Genomic DNA, 20,396 nt, shown 5'->3' on the forward strand with positions numbered 1-20,396 from the left:
CAAAACATAAATATTCTTTGAGTTTAGTGGTTTTATTGCAAATGATGTGATGTCTGAAAAAACTTTTAATGAAGAGTAGTAAAGAACGTTTTAATAACTACATCTGTTGAAAATGGTTCGCCGCTTCTGGTAAATAAAAAAAACATACAGGGTTTAAAAATGTTCACACTTACAAGTGAAATACAGACACATACTATAAACTAATAAAAGTATCCTTTCCAGTTCAAAATGCAACATTTGTACAGGTTACAGGTATGTACTAAGGTTGTCTACAGTGGCGAGATGGAAGTACTCAGGCTGCTCACTGTCACTCAGCTCTAACTGAAATCTGAGCTTCCTCTGACGTGCTGAAAGTGTCTTCCTCTTCTCAAGACTTGGAGACCGCTGCTCCAGACAACACTTTATCATCTCTGCCAGGTCTTGCTGCAGACGCTGGAAGTTTTCACTACCCTCACCAGTGGAAGATTACAGTAGATTAGCTACACATGTAACTTAGTTCAACTTTAATAATCAAACACAGAAGCTCACAATTATTTTCTGAGAGAGTTTAATGAGAATACAACAAACAAGAAAATTTACTATATGTCTTATGTATTGTGTGTAGCTGCAGGATAAAACCCAGAAACATTTGTTATCTGACTATGTAGTTTTTTAATGTGGAATTGCAAATAATCATGTTTTTTAACATAAAATGCTAGCTTCAGTGAACCCTGTATAATAGCCTGGTGCAGTGTATTACATCTGAATAACCCCTTGTGCATGTTAAGATATTCCAACAAGGGCATGAAACAGGTTTGCAAATGTACTGCTTTAATTCAATCATTTCTTTTTGCTGAAATTAAAATGAAAAAGTACAGAGTAAAAAGTTGTCTGACTCACGCTGTTGGGGGTTTTGGCAGGTTGTAGTTTTGTCCAGTAACTCCTGTTAACCAGTAAGTTGTCTCTTTGCCTTTACCCTAATGATGACAATGGTAATGAGACAAAAAAAAAAAAAGAATAATGGTGTAATGGTAAAAGAAAAAATAGTTTTTCTACATACATCTACACACATTTACAAATTCTAATTTTTCTTAAATCAGACATACCTTTAAATATGTCTCTCCTCGCTTCATATATTCAAACTTGCAGTCAGCCCGCTCGATAATGTTGATTGTTGACTGACTTACATGGATTCTCAAGGCTATATCAGGTATTGACAAGAAATAAAATCTATAATCAATCTGCCAGACAGTCTTTACCAGTGCAAATGGAATGCTAGGGATTTCTGTGCGGAACTTAAATGAATAAGTATGGGAGCAGAAAGTAAATAATGCATTTAGTTTTGGTTTACTGGTGATACTTACGTAATCCTGTGGACTCCATGCGAGAGGCAGTGTTCACTGTGTCTCCAAACAGACAGTATCTGGGCATCTTAAGCCCCACAACACCTGCAGCACAAGGGCCTATGCATACAAGAAGTAGTAGTTATTGAACACTCACTAAACACACATGAACACTCACTAAATCACAATTTACTCAGTGTATTTTATTTCCACTACATATACACCACTTTTTACACCACTAAATCTGAGCAGTAGATATACATTACAGCTCAAAAGTTTGGGATCACTCAAAAATTTTATTATTTTCCAAGGAAACACACAGGAATTGAGCCTGAATAGAAAATATAGCAAAAGAACAGGACATGCTGATATGTCAGAGTTAGAAATAATAATTTTGATGGAAATGATGAATGTTTTCTTCAAACTTTGCCTTCATCAAAAAAACACCTTTTGCAGCAATTACAGCCTGGGCATTCTAGCTGTCAATTTTTCAAGATAATCTGATGAGATTTCACCCCATGCTTCCTGAAGCATCTCCTACAAGATGGATTGGCTGATGGAGTCTTCCTCCGTAGCTGAAATCAAGCTGAAATATGCAAGTGATCCCAAACTTTTGAGTGGTAGTGTAGCTAAACAGCTAGCTAAGACAGTGATTGAATAGTATTTAGTCCTGCTATGCTGTCATTCACATGATGGTTTTCTTCTACAACTTTGTATTGCACACCACATGTAAGCCACTTTCTCTCAACCTGACTCATAACAAAAATACCACTCAGGGCCTGCACACCATTAAAGATAGCCCTGCTGTGTGTATGTCTGAACAATACCTGAATGCACCCCTATACGGATCCATACAGGCAAACCAGGCAGGTGGCGCAACTCAAAAGTGCCCATGAAGGAAAGGATGTCCAATGCCATATGGCAAATGTCCATCACATGTCTGTCTCCATTGCGCCGTGGGAGACCTGACACCACCATGTACGCATCGCCAATTGTCTCCACCTAAATCAGTAATAAGCAAAGAGTTAATGTCATGTGATATTTACTGAAGCACAAAATGGTGTGGGCACAAATACTGTTTGAATTTTATATAAGTGTATTTGCAGAGGCACCTTGTAGACATCGTGATGGTCGAGGATGCTGTCAAAGTTTTTGTAAATATCATTGAGCATGTCCACCACTTCCATGGGGGTGCTGTAGTGGCAAAGGGTGGTGAAACCCACAATATCACTAAAGTAGATAGTAACCTCATCAAACAGCTCAGGCTCCACAATGCCAGTCTCCTTCAGAGCGCGTACCACTGGGCTAGAGTATACACATGAGTTTAGCTCAAGACTTATAGTCATTATAAACCTGACACAGCTCTAAGCACACATAGTCAGTCAGACAGTCAAGCTCTACAGTGTTGGACTTTACCCTGGAAGAAGCATAAAGTTGAGATTGTCCGCTCTATCTCTCTCTGCCTTGTACAAAGCTGTTCGCTCTTCCACCAGGTGCTCCAGGTTACGGGAATACATCTGTAGCCGCCGAATCAGATTCGCCATATAACTCTCATTGGCCTGGTTGTGTGGACTATGACGAAATTGACAAAACATCAACCTCTGTTATAATTCCAATTTAGTATAATAATCACCAGTTACTTTCCAATCTTAATACAGAACTGTTTAATTCTATGCCTGGCTATACAGTAACACAGACTGTAAGCTCTTAAAGTAGCATTTGTTATAATGTCTTTTTGCACTCTGTGCACTGTCTTATGCCCTGTATTGCACTGTGTACTGTCTTACACTGCCTTTATTATTGCCTCTGCCCCATCCTGTCTCTCTCTCCTGTATTTAAAGTTTGTTTCACAAGAAAGAACAGTCATTACCTGATAATCTTTCCCAAAGTGCTTTCAACCTTTTTGAAATCTGGTCTTTTCTCAGGGTCTTCATCCCAACAGGATTTGATAAGCAAGTACACCTGAAACCATGGATTAAGGGCAGAACACACAATACAAGATAGGTATTTTTTTCGTTTGCCCTGGACTTTGTCATAAACATAACAGATATAAACATACAATATACAAACACACACATATACATACATCCATACACACCTCCAGTTCTTTTTCACTTGCAGTTTCAAAGTTTAGATCAGGCCTGAAAAAACACAGCCTTCGGGGAAACTGCACCCGGTCCAACTTTTCTGTTCAGAGAAAATGATGGGTTTAAATATACAGTAATATTCAAGAATTTGTTTATAATAAACATTTTCCTCTACCATGGTATTCGTCAGAGGGAAGTCATTCTACAATCTGAATGAATACTGTATTCACAGATCTGACCAATAGTTCTCCAGCAGGGGTCAGTATGTGCATGTTTGAGGTGTAGCTTAACATTCTCACCAGCTTTGTCAGAACAGGCCTTTGTGTAGAATGTGCACTTTCTCAGCATGATTTCCTGCGCAATTATGGCAAAACTATAAACATCACCCTTCTGAGAAATACCCTCTTTACGTAAGTGCTCTGGAGCAGTCCACAGATCTGTGAGAAAGGAAAAATTTCTAGTTGAAACAAAAATAAAAGTCTGCTCGGTATAAATGCAACAACTAAGGAACCCTTACCTCTGTCTGGACTGAGGATAGTATTAAAACCGAAGCCAGTTATTTTCACTACCATACGATTATCTATGACACAGTTGGTGGACTTCAGATGGCCATGGACTTCAATGTTGCTTGAGTGAAGATAGGACATGCCCTGCATGGTCGTATATTAAAGACTTTAGGCTACTCAAAACATCCAAAACCATGAACTTAAACAATACATAAGTGTTAACATACCTTTGCAATGTCATACATGACAGAAATTTTGAATTCCCAGTCCATGAAGGTCTCCTCTGGGTATGAAATCCTATCATTAAGTACATGCTGAAAGAATATAGACATAAAGAAAATATGTAAATCCGAGTTGAACCAGTGTATGGACAATTTTAAGGTGATTTGGGCTGTGCTACACACCCTCAGAGATCCTCGCTCGCCGTTTTCAAACACTCCAAGAACCTCATGATCAATATTTACCGTACCATAGAATTTTATTAGGTTGTAATAATCTATTTGTAATAGCTGAAAAGAAAGCAGACCAAAGAAAGAGTTATCTCCTATTTAAAAAACGTTAGTTTACATTAGGTTATTAGCTTCAAAAAATATAAAAACAAGTGTTTACAGTTGAGGCCAAAACCTTACACCTTACACTCCATTTTTCACAACTCCACTTCTTATTTCATCTTACCAGACATTTCCTGTCAATTGGGGTATTTATTTCCATAAGAAACACAAAATATTAGTTAAGAGATTTTGATATTTATTTCAGCTTTTGTTTATTATATCAGATATGATAAATATATATCAGATATCAGATATATGAATCACTTTTAGTGGAATTACATATACACTGAAGTGCACCAGTTCATTTTCCAGCAATAAACCTGCAAAAAACAATAAACAATAAAGCAATAAACATGATGCAGCCACCTCCATCCATCACAATTAGGATGGTGTTATTTGAATGAAATCCTTACCCGTTTACTCCATATATCATGCTGATCATTATGGCCAAACAGTTCCATTTTGAGAACAGTTCTATAAAAGTTTGATGATCGCCTGCAAACTTTCATCTGGCTTTTTATGTCGGTCCCAGAGCAGAGGCTTTTTCCAATCATGCAAGCCTTTAGGGCAAGGCATTGTAGGTGTCATAATGGTGAAGGTCTTCATAAGATGTTTTGTTTATACAGATGATAACGTTATCTTTAGTTCTTTGGAAATTTCTCAGAATGAGGAAGCGGACTTGTAAAAGCACTGCACTTTACAACTCACCAGACTCTGTCAATACCTTGTGTTTGTACACTGCTTCTGCACATTTATGTAGATGATTCTGACATTTATACCTGTGCACTGTTACACATTGTCACTTAGTGCACTGTTATACATTATCACAATGTCTACTGTGAATATTGTGCAATAACATATCTTATGTATCATATGTCATCATGGTCATTACCATACTGCTTATTTACCACTGTTTTTTTCTCATACCATCTAAGGGAGTTTTTCACAGTTGCCTCAGTCTTGCTCACTAGGGATGATTTTGTCTAACATCTAGGACCTTTGTTTCTTATGTTACTTACATTCTGTAAAGCTGCTTTGAGACAATGTCCATTGTTAAAAGTGCTATACAAATAAAATTGAATTGAATTGAATAGAATTATTCTACTGTGTATACTGTACAATAATGTATCATATGTATCATATGTCATTACCATACTGCTTATCCAAAGCATATATTTATAGTAGTATTTAAATTTGTACATTCCATATTCCACTGCAATGTCTGGAGCTGTAACCAAGAGTTTTACGCTCTTCTACATGTGTGTCGATGGTGATGTGACAATAAAGTGATTTGATTTGATTTGTTGAGGCCCACAATATTTTTATCTGAGGACTTTCTTCCATGAAGCTGCTTGGATTTTGCCATAGCATCAGGGACAAAAGCACTAGACTGGCACCAAAGGTAAAGGATTTCACGGTCAATGTTTAACTCCCTATTAATTCCTAAATATGTCATTTGACCAATCAGACACTTCTTAGTATCATTAGACCAATTTCCTGACTCTTCCAGACTGGTTTAAATGGAATAAATGTATGGTAATATGAAATGTGTGGAGTTGTGGAAAAATGACTAATATCTTTAGCCAAGGTATATGTATAACATTTGGCAAGTGGTTCTTGCAAATGGAGTCCAAAGCATCACAAAGAGAAAAAAGGACATGTTTGCTTACTGCATTAAGTGCTATTCTCTGGCTTTCACTGAAGTAGCCATCAGAGTGCTTTAGCTCCTTAAGGATAACAATCTGCAACAACAAACATGCAGTTATGTTTAGTCTTTTATCGGAACAGGCATGCTGATAAGAGAGCTACTGAAAGAATGACAAAGCACCTTTTTATCGTAGCGTGCTCGGCGATTCTTCTGTCTTGTATCTTTCCAGGCATCTTCATCAATCTAATTAAACAGAGAGAGTCTAGTTTTTAATAATCTATTACTTCTAAATATATTTGATTAGATGTGGTTAAATGGACTTATTAGCTGTTTCTTGATTATATATTTAAAAGCACACAATGCGGACAGATCAGAAATCTGAGATCTGATGCTGTAAAAAGATGAACATAGTTTTCAGGTATGTATAACTACTGGCTAATATGTTTCAATGCTTTAATAAATGTGGTCCAATAGAAAGGTACAAAGAAATTTTCACTGTAAAAGTTGTTTCATATACTGACTATGCATTATTTTATTTTTTTTTACAGAGCTATGTCATTAGCAATATCAGAATGCTCAAAGAAAATAAGGTACAAAAAGATTCAAAGGCATAAAGCCTAAGGACTGTATATGTGATAAATATTACCTTTAGGGACACCATATTCCTGGATTCTACAGGGGTAATGAGCTCTGCAGGGATATGGGACCATCGCTTCTGTTTATGGCGGTATGACCTGTTCTGCCTGGGAAAGTAGAAAGGAAATTGATCCTTTTATGTTCTCCAAACACAATTAAAATATTAACTGGAAAATAAAATAAAATCTCTGACGTCCATACGTACCAATAAAAGACAAATGCAGCTGTGGCTATCACTACCAACACTAGGGAGGCCAGTGATATGCCAACAATATAATGCGTCCGCAGACCTGAACATAAATAAAGTGAGTTAGAAATCAATTTTAACAGGTCTGTAAATAAGCACATTCATATGATTTTGCTGCTGAAGTATGGTTTAATTAAGAATTCATTCTTTGCTCCTATTATACATATGACCTCAAGTGCATAACCTTAACAGTATTCAAGACCATGCCGTCAGTGTATTATAACTGATAACAGTGAATGTAACTAAATCAGAAAAGCCACAGCACCTGGGTTGTTAGCATGAATCTGATCATCAGGAAGTTTCTGTTCAGGCCATATGAATGAAGGATTGACGTCAACCAGTGTTGTTTTATTATTGCTGGTGTCAAACTTATACAGAACTTTGTACTAAAGGACAGAAAAGGGGAACTTAAGCTTTTATGTCTGATAAAACAAATTAATTGCAACCAATTAATAAGGTACTGTGTATATGCTCTGTCAGTATTAGAGTAGTGGCTTAATAAGTGATTCCCACATGGCCTGGCAAAAAAAAAAAAAAAAAAATCCCTGGCAAATAAACCTGGTGTATTAATTTGTAGTTGTTGAAGATTTATTGCTTACCTCATTGTTGGTGTTGGTGTAAATCAGTGAAAACACCACATCTCTATCTCCATATTCATCTAACATATACTCTCCTGCAATTCCTGTGATCATAAACATATAATACTCACACAGGTTTACATTATGATTTTACTATCTGTAACTGAGACTTAATTTGGAAGTCAACAGGATTTTAAGTCTATATTATGGTAACCTTTAAATGACACATTTCTGAAATAGTTAATGTTGACACTGTCTACATCCATGACAGGTGTCTTCCAAATTTGCCTCATCACTTGCCCGAACAGCAGCACCGCATCATGATATGCAGCTATATAATCGTTCATCTACAGACAGCAAGACAAAAGAACAGACATGAAGAAACAGATGTAAAAAACATGTATGACATCCATATATGAAAGCATTGTGGCATATGGTCTGGCAATGGAAAAGTGTGTTATTACTCTATAAAGTACAAAAGACACATATGCATGATAAAGAAGTACAGAATGACAGAAGTGAAGCTGAAAATGAAAAGCGGCAAATCCCGTTACCGTATTATTGGAGGTTATGATGTAATTGCGAATATTGGGCATTGTCAGGACCAAGACATTCTTCATAGCATCATTGGAGGGTTCAAGATAATATTTGTCACTTAAAAGAGAAATATGGCAATGGTTAGTTTCCTGTGTTGTTTCTCATGAGCACACTGACAAAGATTAATACTCAAAAAGAAAATAATACTAAAAGAAGTGAAACAGCAGTAATTGGTGGAAAACTGACCTGTACAGATCGATGAGAATAAAGGCAATGCGATTATCGGCCTCCAGAGAGCCGTTCTTCAAATCCATGATATCATCAGGAGTTCCACATAAAATAAACACTATAAGGAAAGCAAACATTGGCTAATGATGGAAAAAAACACTTTTGCCTGTGTAAAAAAGGCAAGAAAACAAAACAAAAGCATTAAATTTCTTCTTACAGTTACTTTCTTTATTTTTTAACGCATCACTGAACTCTTCTTCTTTTCGAAGCACCTCTCTTTTCTCAACACTGGCAGCAAAAGAGCCTGAGTCAACCTCTAGGGCATTCATGTACCTGGTCAAAAGGACAAAAGTAATAATAATGTTTTTTAGCATCTTATCACATGATAAGCTAATACAGTCACAAGTAACTAAATACATTTTCAAGTCAACATTGCATGAACTGAAGTAAACCTTCCCCTCAAGGTCTAGCTTATTTCATGCAAAGAATATACTCACCAAAAGCAGTCCTCAGTGTTATTGGTTTTTTTGTAGAGATATGTCTTATTCCATGAAGGCTTAATATCATCAGAGAATTTCCAGAAGTTGATAAAGAAGTCAGAGATCTTGCGAGCTGGAGGCAGGAGGCGTGTGAGGTTAGCCTTGTAGTCACAGGACAGGCCAAAGCCCCCCGCCGAGATGATGGGCATATTGAGTTCTAGACCAACGTCAATGCTGCCAAAGATCAGGTAACACATACAATAAAAATAAAATAATTTGCAAACTGTAGCAGATCTTTATAGAACCTGGGCAAAAATGTTACTGATTTGAAAGGCAAATATATAACATGAAGCACAGTTTCAACAGTAATAGTATTAAAATGCCTTTCCATTAAAGATCACAGTTTAGCCATTTTTGTGGAAACAAATTTCAAGCAAAGGGCCTTATTTAGAATTGAGTTAAAGTGCATAATGAGGATATTATATCGAAATGAGTAAAACAGAAGCACATCATATTTATGCTGGATTCTGAACTTTAACTATAGTGCATTTTCTGGCTTGATATTGGCTCAAGCAAGAAGCAAGTGTTAAGTCCAGCATCACTGTCTGAGAGCTTCATGTAACCAAAATGTTCATGCTGAAATTCATCTTCTGGCCATTGTAAATGCTCACAAAACTACAGAATGTCTTTTGAGTCTAATATAAATGCATAGGTATGATTTGTAATTGAATTAATAGATACCGTCTTTTAAAGTGCATGAAAAACTTTTTTCTCACAGAGTACATCAGTGAAGACAGCATCTGAATCAGGGGGCCTTATCTGGAGGACAAATTCTTTCATTGATAAAGTTATGAATACAGTGAGCTGTAACCATAGCAAAGGAATGCTCTGTCAGCTTAAACTTCAGCCCAGTGGCATGTTTTTGTGTTTGTTTGTTTTTTTGTTTGTTTTTTAATGGAGAATATGCTGAAATAAAACCCTGGCATTATTTCTCGACAGTTAACAATTCAAAACAGCAAACTGAAAGTGCGATAAAAGCGATTGTCATACATACATTTAATAAAAATTCACATCATTTCATGACATTTCATTAACTCATGGCTTCATTAAACTGTGTGCACAAGTAAAATAATAGATTAAACTAAATCAAGTCCCTTATACTTTATAAGCCATAGAAGCCATATTGTTGAAATTAAATTGATTTTTAACCAAATATTACATTCACAACATACTACACTCCTGTTGAATACTTGCCTTAAATATCTTTTCATTCATATTAGTAATTTAAAAAAAAAAAAAAAAAAAAAAAATTAAAAAACATTTCACATTTTATATCCCTAATGTATTTGGGTTCTAAGGAAAGTAATTGTGTTTAAAGTCCATGGTCTAGACACTGTTGAAAACAGTCTCAATCACTTTTACTGGAACTAAAAGCAGGTGATTTGCATAATCTAAATGGGTAAGCATAGAAAAATTGAGTAGGAGTGCACTCAAAGTTTGAAAACATGCAAAATTTCCCACATAAATATTGGCAAAACATTTGGACTAGTTCTGAGTATAGCCCAAAGTTAGGATTTTAAGTCTAACTCACTCCACCAGCTGGAAGATTGCATAGGTACAGGATGGTCCCAGCAGAACACAGCCAATCATTCCTGAGGTCTACAACAGAATGATGGCTATGAGATTAAGCAATGTGGACAGAGAGAGATGACCATATCTCAAGGTTAGTATGGCTTGAAATGAGCTCTCACCTTTAGGTCTATCAGGATCTCTACTCCCTCACAGGCACTGCTGCTACAGCCTTTATTTCGGTAATAAACAGTTTGAAATCCATTGTAGGTGGCGGTCAGATTGTGAGTCACACCTAAAAAAAGATACAGTGACAATGAAATTTGTGAAAATATGTGAAATGATATGTATGAAACATAAAATAACATGGTATTTTGCTAATGTTTGAGTTTAGTCCAAGGTAATTTACCTTCACCAGCGTATCTCCCAAAGTTGTGAGTTGATATTAGACTTCACTATGAGCATGACTTATTTGATTGACAAGTTTTTGAATTGTATCAGTGTGCTCAATGATTTGACAATATATAATATAAAGCTAGCAAAAATCAAAAATAAATTTTCTAGGCTTTATACAGATGTATGAAAAAACTACAAACAGAAAAATTATGTTGTTGCCCCAACGAAATACCAGAGTGCTCCTTAGTACAGATTTTGCAAGTCTGTGGAACTGTATAGTAGCAAAAAAAAAAAAAAAAAAGACTCTCCACTACTTAAGTAAAGTACTAATTGTGCTAGAAATGCTTTCATAATCTGGACGTCACACTGGAATATTGCAATTTGTTGCTGAACAGGGGAAATATTACAATACTCCAATCAAGATTAACTTTGCAGTGACCTTTCACTAAGTGGACAGATGCCTCCCATAGCATAACAGACCCTTTAATTATTATAATAATAATAATAATTATTATTATATTTATTATTTTATCTGTGAGCTCTTGGTTGGGTAGCAGGTTCCAACAAAGTACTACTAATTTAAGTCCATGGCCAGAGTAAATCCAGAGTTTCAAACCATTATATAATTGCCATTCTCTGTTAAAAACACATTTATCTTGACAAAATATAATAATAATAATGATAATAATAATAATAATAATAATAAGAAGAAGAAGAAGAAGAAGAAGAAGAAGAAGAAGAAGAAGAAGAAGAATTGATACATCTGATCATAGTCATCCACTGTTTTTTGGTATTAGTGCTATTATTAAATCATTTTAATGTTAAATTGATTACTGGTCACTTTCTTTGAAAAGGTTTTTAATCCAAACCTCAAATCACTATAGAGAACAAATCAAACAAAACTTCTTTTAAAAGAAATTATACCTTGATGTGAATCATTGATTTACCAATCCACAGTGAGTTGGGACATATAAGGACCACACAGGAATATATAAACAGTTGACTATGTGTATTTGTACACAAACATTAAAAATGTGTAGAATAACTTATTTACAAGGAGTAAACATCTACCATTGCTGTAGTTGATTTCCGTGTCGGTTTCAATTGCTTTCATCACCGCTGGTTTCACGAAGTTCATACTCCAGGGGGACACGCCGTCTTGCAGCAACACCACGTTCATCAGGTACTTACCGTTTAGGCAAGACTGGATCATCGAGTGAGTTCCACTCAGGAAAGTCCACAACAAACACACAAAAAGCCAGTAACACATTATTCATTACCAGCAGTTACAACACGTCTAGATCTAAGGCCTAGGTCTAAGCTTTTTTAAGAGTTAATCGTGTAAATAAATTCTTTGAAAAGCAAGTCGTAGTGTTTAATGGGCCAAAAAGCCATCAAAAAAAAAAAAAAATTACAACCTAATGAAGGTAATTCCTCTGTGTCTGTTTTATTATTGACATTTAGCCTAGACCAATTACTACAAGAAAAGAAATAAAAAAAATTAAAAAAACCTATATAAACAAATAAAAAATAAACCGACGCAAAGAAGTTGACAGTCAAAGTGAGTTGTTTCTGCTCTCTGAGACACCTACTCGTTAATGAACTACAGAGAGGGAAATAAACGCGGTCATAAACCTGGTCTGCATCTGAGGTGAGACTTGATGAGATAAGAGCTCATCTCTGTTGAAACACGTATACCTACCTTGTAGATCTGCTCCCATCTGATCAATTAGTCCCGCAGCACCATTAGTTATGCAACTACGGTGGAACAATTATAGAGTGAGGGCAGCACGGTGGTTAGCACTATTGCCTCACAGCAAGAAGGTCCCGGGTTCAAACAGTGTGGAGTTTGCATGTTCTCCCTGTGCTTGTGTGGGTTTACTCCAGGTACTCCGGTTTCCTCCCACAGGAATGAGTGTGTATGGTTGTCTGTCTATATGTGTGGCCCTGTGATGGACTGGTGACCTGTCCAGGGTGTAGCCTTGCCTTTCGCCCAATGTGTGCTGGGATAGGCTCCAGCAGATCCCTGTGACCCTAATTAGGAACAAAGCAGATACAGAAAATGGATGGATTATAGAGTGATACCTGGTCACCTGCTGGTGTGGTCTGTGATATGAAATCTATGATGACGTGATTTTGAACATGAGCTAAACATAATCGCTAGTTTGGTGAAGGTCTAAAAAGCAAGAGATAAATGTTTGAATGCATAATTTAATGTCCTCCTTTAGTCCTTTAGTCTCCCTTCAGTGCTCATGCACAGTTAGATGTTTTTAACTTTGTTATACAAGTTAGGATAATTTGGACTTTGGTTATTGGGGGTTTTAATGTGTTTCATTTGACATGCCTTTCATTTATTGCCTCATATAAACTAATCTTACATCAGATTTAACTTTAAAAAAAGAAAAGAAAAGAAAAGAAGGATTATTTGTCCTTATGTTAAAAACTTGTTAGAAAATATAAAGTAGTAAAAATGAGCTCAGAGTGCAAAGGTTGATGTGCTATGAAACTACTGTGCTGCTCATTAACTGAGCTCTCATAAAATTATACAAGGTTCACTGTTCTCAGCACAGCCTTGTTCCTTATTTTGCTAAGTGAGAACAGCTACTGAAAACAAGATAAAATGTATTAATTTGCCATGATTAAATGGAAATCAAATACATAATTTACTAGTTTGTATATGCAGTTATTTCCAAACACTTGGGAAACCTAACCATAATACTTTTTAAGTGAAAAACACCTCTGCTGCAGCAACATATTTACAGTATGTTTGGTGAATATAAAAAATATGGCATATGTGGCAAAAATCTGGACACCATTCCAGTTATCTCAACTTTTCCTTGTTAAGCCTGAATTAACTCTTTCAGACTTCTTGACAGGTGTCAAGTTGAATTTTTCTAACCCTTTAAGTTTTCTACTAACATTCCACAGCCATAGGCTCCTCTACGCACCTGAATGATGATCTGAAGAAGCTACGCAGGGCAAAGCAAAACCCCATATGACACTAAGGACCTGTAGTAAGATTCAGCTCACATCTGAGAGGTGGTGCACTGTTCTTATTGCTTACACAATCATTATCTGCATGAAAGAGTCATCAGAAGGAAACCTTATCTGCAACATCATCACAAAAATGAATGTCTGATATGTGCAAAACAACATATAGATATGCCAGAGGATTTTGAAAACAGTTGCTGTAATCACTGACTGTCAATTAATGACTAAAAGCATTTGCAAGCTGTGGTACCTAACTAAGTAACTAAGTAATGACTTAATACAGTGTCCAAACCTTTGCACATGTACACTATATTACCAAAAGTTTTGGGACACCCCCCAAATCATTGAATTCAGGTGTTGTTTTTCAGGGGTTGGGCTCGGCCCCTTAGGTCCACTGAAAGGAACTCTTGATGCTTCAGCATACCAAGACATTCTGGACTACTTTATGCTCCCAACTTTGTGGGAGCAGTTTGGGGATGACCCCTTCCTGTTCCAACATGACTGCACACCAGTGCACAAAGCAAGGTCCATTAAGACATGGATGAGTGAGTTTGGTGTGGAGGAATTTGACTGGCCTGCACAGAGTCTTGACCTCAACCCGACAGAACACCTTTAGGATGAATTAGAGCGGAGATTGTGAGCCAGGCCTTCACGTCCAACATCAGTACTTGACCTCACAAATGCGCTTCTAGTGGAATGGTCAAAAATTCCCATAAATACACTCCTAACCTTGTGGTAAGCCTTCCAGAAGAGTTGAAGCTGTTATAGCTGTAAAGGGCAGGCCAACTCCATATTACATTCATGTGCATGTAAAGGCAGACGTCCCAAAACCTTTGGCAATATAGTGTATATATATAAAGTCGTAATATAACTCAAAAAAGAAATGCTTTTAAGGTTCTTTTAAACCATGTAATGTGGTAGCATTTGTTGTAGTATAAGAGTATATGGCATCACAGCATTTGTTTGGACTTGTTACAAATGGAGTACTAAAGACAGGAGGCAAGAGCACGCTAAGCATTTCTATATATCTATATTTTTATTTGCAGTAAGCTACCTGATTTGTCAATTGGTACAAAATGCTTATGGAATTTGGTCCAAAAAACAAATATGGCCAAACAACAGTTAATTCAAACAACCATTTTTATTACATTTTAGACAATAAAACTACAGTTACAATAAAGGTGGGAAAGGAGTGAATGTGCATGGGGTATTTTGTCAAATATTCATTGTTGAATTGTTATTTTAATTTACTGTTCTTTAAATGAAGTTTTTTACAGTTGAGGACACGAACAATGCAATGTCAAAAAACTACTTTTCACTAATGAACCCATTATCACATGGATGAGGCTGTGAGCATTTTCAGTGTTCTTAAAAAATAATAAATAAATAATTCTCAAACAGTTTTGACCAGGGGTGGACAATATTTGAGTAGTCTCTTTGAGTAGTACTTTGTTTGATATATTTAAGTATTATTTTGGTGTAATTAAACTTTGTTGTTGTAACTGAATACTTTTACCCTTACCTAATTACTTTTACAAGACAAAAACATTTACTGGCTATATTTTTTTATTTAGATCTTTACAAACCTCAATCTTTTCATGTTACACATTGTAGTTAGTGCTATAGCTAACCATGTGCTTCGGAATATAGATAATCTATTGCAACGGAATGTCAGGATGCGTACCCCAGGGAATTATTAGCTAAATATTTGACATTAAATTGATTTCATTTTTTTGCAGGATACTTCTTACACTTTTAATTGAGTAAGATTTTAACACATTATCTATACTTTCACTTACATATAATTTATCAGTACTTTGTCCACCCCTGACTGATAATGTAATTAAAGGTAATTAAAATATCCACTTACAGAAATTTGAGTTTTTAAATTATATTTTATATTAATTATTAAGAGCATAATTATCACTGTTCATCTATAAGACATTACGGTTTTGGATGTCCGTAGTATATAGTTAGAGTGCATTAAAATAATGAATTCAACTTCACCCTAATAAACAAAAATAAATAAATAAATAAATTCATACATACATACATAAATAAATAAAAACAGACAGACAGACACACACACACACAGTCAATGCTAACCAGATGGAGACTTTATGTTTTTATATTACTTTTACTGCCATTTTAAGCGCTTAGTCAGACCTGCCAAACTAACTTCTAATACCTTCCAAAGTTTATAAAGTTTATATAGCACATATTTGCCAAGCTTATGACCCAAATGATACACAGCCCCAAATCTATCCAAATACACATAACATCTTTTTAAGCTTTTTGTATTTTCCTTCTCCGTGTCAGAATTCGTCCTGGCCAAACTTCTTTTCTTCATTCAACTACATGTAAATGTCTGAGCTATGAGGTGATAACTTGTCCAGACCACGTCTCATGCTTTGCTCCTGGTGTAAGGTTAGTGATTACCACCTCTACAGCCTGGAACTTCAGATTCTTCGGTGGAACAGGGCACACTTTGTAGGTCACTTCATCCCCCTCCACTGGTACATATTCACCCTCGATGCTGAAAAACAAATGGATGCATATTATTCTTTAATCTTCAAAAATAAGGTACCGCATTGCACCGCATAATCTGCATAATAATGATCCATTGGCTTTTATTTTCTTACTAAATTATACTGCATGCATTACTCTGACAGTGCACTCACTCTGAGATGTGAACAAATATGTCCTCTCCTCCATGAGTAGGTCGAATGAAACCATGCCCCTGGGATCTAGAGAAGTTCTTGCAGACACCTTTAAAAACTGGTCCAGACCTAGATCTCACAGTACTGACAAGACAGATACAATAATTGTGAAAAGTCAGTCTAGGATGCATATTACTGAAAGCAAAGCAAAATTCTGTTACACATTTAGAGAGATGGCACAGCCAAAACTGCTCCAGCTCCCAAGTTTCATAACATTTGTCAAACACAGAGTGTTTTGCTCTAACTTACGCAGAGTAGGAGCGATTGCGCTTTGTGGGAAGTGGGCTAGGTGGCTCCCCAACTTGTGGTGGTTTCCTCTCCCAGACATGACTGCCCCCTCTCAGAAAAGGGAAAGAGATTGGAAGGGGACTATGGGGTTTGTGCAGAAGGGGATCAGATGAGGATGAAGTGTCTGAATCAGTCATTGTTCAGAGGAGTCTGAGCCCTCTGAACCTGCAGGCTTCACTGGCTGGAGACTAATTAGGTGGATCACAAAGGAAGCAGATAAGCACAGTTGAGATGCACAAATTAATCTACTCAATAGAGTGTAGATAACAATCCACTGTGAGTAAGCAGTAGATATGATGGATAATAAACACGTAATAGAAAGTTTAACAAGTACACCTACATTTGTTGATATATTCATTGCACAGTTACATGATGCGTGTATTGACTGGATCTCCAGTTATACATAATCGCTCTCTGTCCATCATTGGATGGGAACCCCACAACAGCACCTAGCTCTTTAGCTCATATATTTTCATGCATAGTTTTTCTATAGGTTTTCATCCTTTATAATATGGTATACATGATTCCACTCAGTGCTAGGCAGACTACCAGGTCAGCATGACTGTGAATTGTCCACCATTCAGATCCCATTGAGTCAGCAGTGATCCTGTGGTAGTCCCTTTTCATTAATGCACCAACTTAAGATGACCCGGTATATGTGCATAGCACCAGACCGTGTTGGCCGGTGGTTTTTAAAATACAGCATGCACATGTATCTTTAATTAAAATTATATATCTGTATGTGTCATATGCTACTGATTTGGCCTGTCTTCATGAGCAAAAACAAGAAAAGACTTTTCCATATCAGGTCAACATTCCGTCAAATAACAAGTAGGGGAAAACAAGTCTAATGAAAATGTTCTTGTCCCAGAATATTTCTGGAATTTTAATAAATTGTGGTCATTTAAGGTGTAACAACTCCAGCATCATGATGCTGCTACAGAGAGCTGCCAGTGTGTTTCTGATGAGACATTTATACACTGGCATTTATATAAAAACTGGGCGTAAAGGGAGGTTATGCATTGTTCCCCCTTTTTGCACATAGGCTCCAACAACATAGAAACCACAACATGCTCAGAGCCATACGCTGAACTAAATCATCATTAGTCTTCTTCAGCTATTTATTGATATTGCACGTATGTATTTGAAACGGGTAGCGAGATAAAAACATAAGGCTAGCGCTCGGCAAACACCACAAGCTTTCCTTTCCCATGTAAACACGAACGCGTTGTAAAACCAGCATGGCGTTTTATTTATTACGGTATGTGGATCAGGGACGATATGGAACCTGGATACCGCTCAAGCACTCCCTTACCGTATTTTTTAAAATGTCCGTGGGTGTAATAGGTCTATTCTTCACTCTGCTGCCATGTTTTTCTGAAGGTGGTCCATGAGCCACACAGCTGTTTGTTCCTATAGAAAACACACAAACCCCAGCTGAGCTTACCGAGTGATGCGCTGAAGGAGGAGGAGGAGGAGGATGGTCTGGATGTCCCTTTTCTAGAAAAAAACAAAAAAACAAAAAACGTACACTCATTCACACATCGGGAGAACCATGTGAATCATCGATTATTCAATTAAGGTTTTATTTTTGTAGCGCTTTTAATAATAGGCATTTGTCACCATGAGCTGCACAGACCACCGGTTGTAGGTTTAATCTATAATTGCACTGAGCAAACCAGATGCGACAGTGGGTAGGAAAAACTCCCTGCGACATGAAGAAGCACTGAGCTCAGACACAAAAAGACAAGCATCATCTTCTGGGTAACACTAGATAATTGGTTTATAAATGATAAAATTACTGCTACGCATTTAAACAGTGGGTATTGAGTGTGCTGAGAGGATGTTAAGAGCCTTTGTGGTCTTTATGATTACAGCAGCAGGTCTTGTGACTGTGGCATGATTGTTGGCTGGTTTCTATAACTGCTGATTTCCTGGAATTTTCACACACAGCTGTGTCTACTCAGAATGGGGCAATAAAGAATTAAGTGTATGGTACTGCGTACCATTGCAGAGTCCTCACTTCAACCCAATAGAATACCTTTAGGATGAATTTAGGGCAGAGACTGTGAGCCATTCTAAAACTGGGACGTCTGCCTTTACATGCACATGAATTTAATATGGAGCTGGCCCACCCTTTGAAGCTATTACAGCCTTAACTCTTCTGGGAAGGCTTTCCACAAGGTTTAGGAGTGTGTTTATGGGAATTTTTGACCATTCCTCTAGAAGCGCATTTGTGAGGTCAGGCACTGATGTTGGACGAGAAGATCTGGCTTGCAGTCTCTACTGTAATTCATCCCAAAGGTGTTCTATCAGGTTGAGGTGAAGTTCCTCCACACCAAACTCACTCATCCATGTCTTTATGGACCTTGCTTTGTGCACTGGTTTGCAGTCAGGTTGAAAGCATGAAATAGTCCAAAATGTCTAGGTATGCTGAAGCATTAAGAGTTTCTTTCATTGGAACTATGGAGCCCAACCCCTGAAAAGCAACCCCTGAATTCAGTGAGCTGATGAGTTGTCCCAAAACAACTGTCTGCAGATATTGCATGGTGCAATCACGTCAACATGGTCCAGAATTTTAAAGGAATGCTTCCAACATCTTGTGGAATCTGAGGTTTTGAGACCAGAGGAAGGCCCTACCCAGAATAGGTGCAGTGTTCCTAATTTTCTAAAAAAAATTCTTATATCCAGTAAATGTACATAAACAATATTAGTCAGTGAGACTTAACACCTGTATTATGCTAGAAAAAAAAAGTAGCTTGTCCTGTACCCACTTGGCATCTCTTAGGCTCTTTTTTCAGCAGGGTAGGTAACAGCACAGCAACTTTTTTTTTATTCAAAATAATTATAATATTTAAAAAAAAAAATACTCCTATTGCCCATCACTGTAAGAATTGTGTGAGAGATTTGCTGAAATCTCCAGATCAAACACAATTTTGTGGATTGTAGCTGAATTAAACAAGAAAGTCTACCGTCCTGTCAACTGCACCATCCAGGGTATGCTAAGGTAACGTAATTAATTTTTTTTAAAAATAAATTTCTAGAGTTAAAAACCACCCTACAAAATATAGACTGAAAATTGATTTTAAATCAGGATGAATACATCCAAGATTTTAATCAAGTTTTGACAAACAATTTTATGGATAGTTGACTTTCCTTGATAGTGGTAATAAATAAGCATTTCTCATCTTCAAAGATTTGTAATGCGAGTCACACAGTAATGACAGATGTATATACAGTAGAGTGTGGAGTTAGAGTTAGAAGGTTCAGTTGAACCTGAAACCAAATGTTCACCTATTACATAGAAATAGCCCTGAATAGCACATGAGCACTTGTTTCTCTATGGTAACCTTACAACTATGACCACAGTTATGAGAGTTACCAGAGATAATACAGTTATCACAGAACACCACAGAACATGAATTACGAGCACTTTCAATGCTATTCTGCTAAATATAACTAGCAATGGGTAAAGATATGCAACTGTTGCTCAGATGGCATCACTGGATTACAGGATCAACAATAAAATCAAAAGAAAGCAGAATTATTTGTGGTGTGAGAAGTATACTGTAAAATTCCCTTCCCAATTAGATTCAAGATGAAACAATTAAGT

General features: G+C 36.7%; 2 protein-coding genes across 4 annotated transcripts; both read right to left on the reverse strand.

Moving 5' to 3' along the window:
* Positions 1-13: 13 nt before the first annotated feature.
* gucy2cb (guanylate cyclase 2Cb) lies at positions 14-12,773 on the reverse strand. The gene is made up of 27 exons (XM_058407263.1): positions 11,856-12,773; positions 10,571-10,683; positions 10,411-10,478; positions 8,838-9,053; positions 8,558-8,673; positions 8,359-8,458; positions 8,130-8,229; positions 7,790-7,922; positions 7,597-7,679; positions 7,263-7,383; positions 6,956-7,040; positions 6,761-6,857; positions 6,295-6,357; positions 6,137-6,208; positions 4,320-4,424; positions 4,143-4,229; positions 3,927-4,059; positions 3,709-3,846; positions 3,421-3,509; positions 3,193-3,284; positions 2,739-2,894; positions 2,435-2,627; positions 2,150-2,324; positions 1,344-1,442; positions 1,086-1,180; positions 880-956; positions 14-445 (listed from the first exon to the last, which is right to left on the reverse strand). The coding sequence occupies exons 1-27, from the start codon at positions 12,052-12,054 to the stop codon at positions 247-249; spliced, it is 3,204 nt and encodes a 1,067-aa protein (XP_058263246.1). The 5' UTR covers positions 12,055-12,773; the 3' UTR covers positions 14-246.
* Positions 12,774-14,897: 2,124 nt separating this feature from the next.
* Positions 14,898-19,720, reverse strand: csdc2a (cold shock domain containing C2, RNA binding a). Of its 3 annotated transcripts, XM_058406543.1 has the most exons (5): positions 18,407-19,720; positions 18,231-18,283; positions 16,745-16,971; positions 16,457-16,579; positions 14,898-16,311 (listed from the first exon to the last, which is right to left on the reverse strand). In XM_058406543.1, the coding sequence occupies exons 3-5, from the start codon at positions 16,918-16,920 to the stop codon at positions 16,149-16,151; spliced, it is 462 nt and encodes a 153-aa protein (XP_058262526.1). In that variant the 5' UTR covers positions 16,921-16,971; positions 18,231-18,283; positions 18,407-19,720; the 3' UTR covers positions 14,898-16,148. The 3 variants fall into 3 exon arrangements, with proteins under 3 accessions (XP_058262526.1, XP_058262524.1, XP_058262525.1); XM_058406541.1 differs by having other exon boundaries at positions 18,231-19,720; XM_058406542.1 differs by lacking the exon at positions 18,407-19,720 and having other exon boundaries at positions 18,099-18,239.
* Positions 19,721-20,396: the final 676 nt, after the last annotated feature.

This window comes from Hemibagrus wyckioides, linkage group LG13 (assembly GCF_019097595.1).
Source record: "Hemibagrus wyckioides isolate EC202008001 linkage group LG13, SWU_Hwy_1.0, whole genome shotgun sequence".
In the NCBI taxonomy this organism is placed as follows: Eukaryota; Metazoa; Chordata; class Actinopteri; order Siluriformes; family Bagridae; genus Hemibagrus; species Hemibagrus wyckioides.

Coding starts and splice junctions, on each gene's coding strand:
- gucy2cb (XM_058407263.1), bottom strand. CDS start 12,054: ATGTGTTACTGGCTTTTTGTGTGTTTGTTGTGGACTTTCCTGAGTGGA. Junction 8,230..8,358: donor ATTCTCATCGATCTGTACAG/GTCAGTTTTCCA, acceptor TTCTCTTTTAAG/TGACAAATATTATCTTGAAC. Junction 1,443..2,149: donor CCGTATAGGGGTGCATTCAG/GTATTGTTCAGA, acceptor TTGTATGCATAG/GCCCTTGTGCTGCAGGTGTT.
- csdc2a (XM_058406543.1), bottom strand. CDS start 16,920: ATGACTGATTCAGACACTTCATCCTCATCTGATCCCCTTCTGCACAAA. Junction 16,580..16,744: donor CGCAATCGCTCCTACTCTGC/GTAAGTTAGAGC, acceptor CTGTCTTGTCAG/TACTGTGAGATCTAGGTCTG. Junction 16,312..16,456: donor ATATTTGTTCACATCTCAGA/GTGAGTGCACTG, acceptor TTTGTTTTTCAG/CATCGAGGGTGAATATGTAC.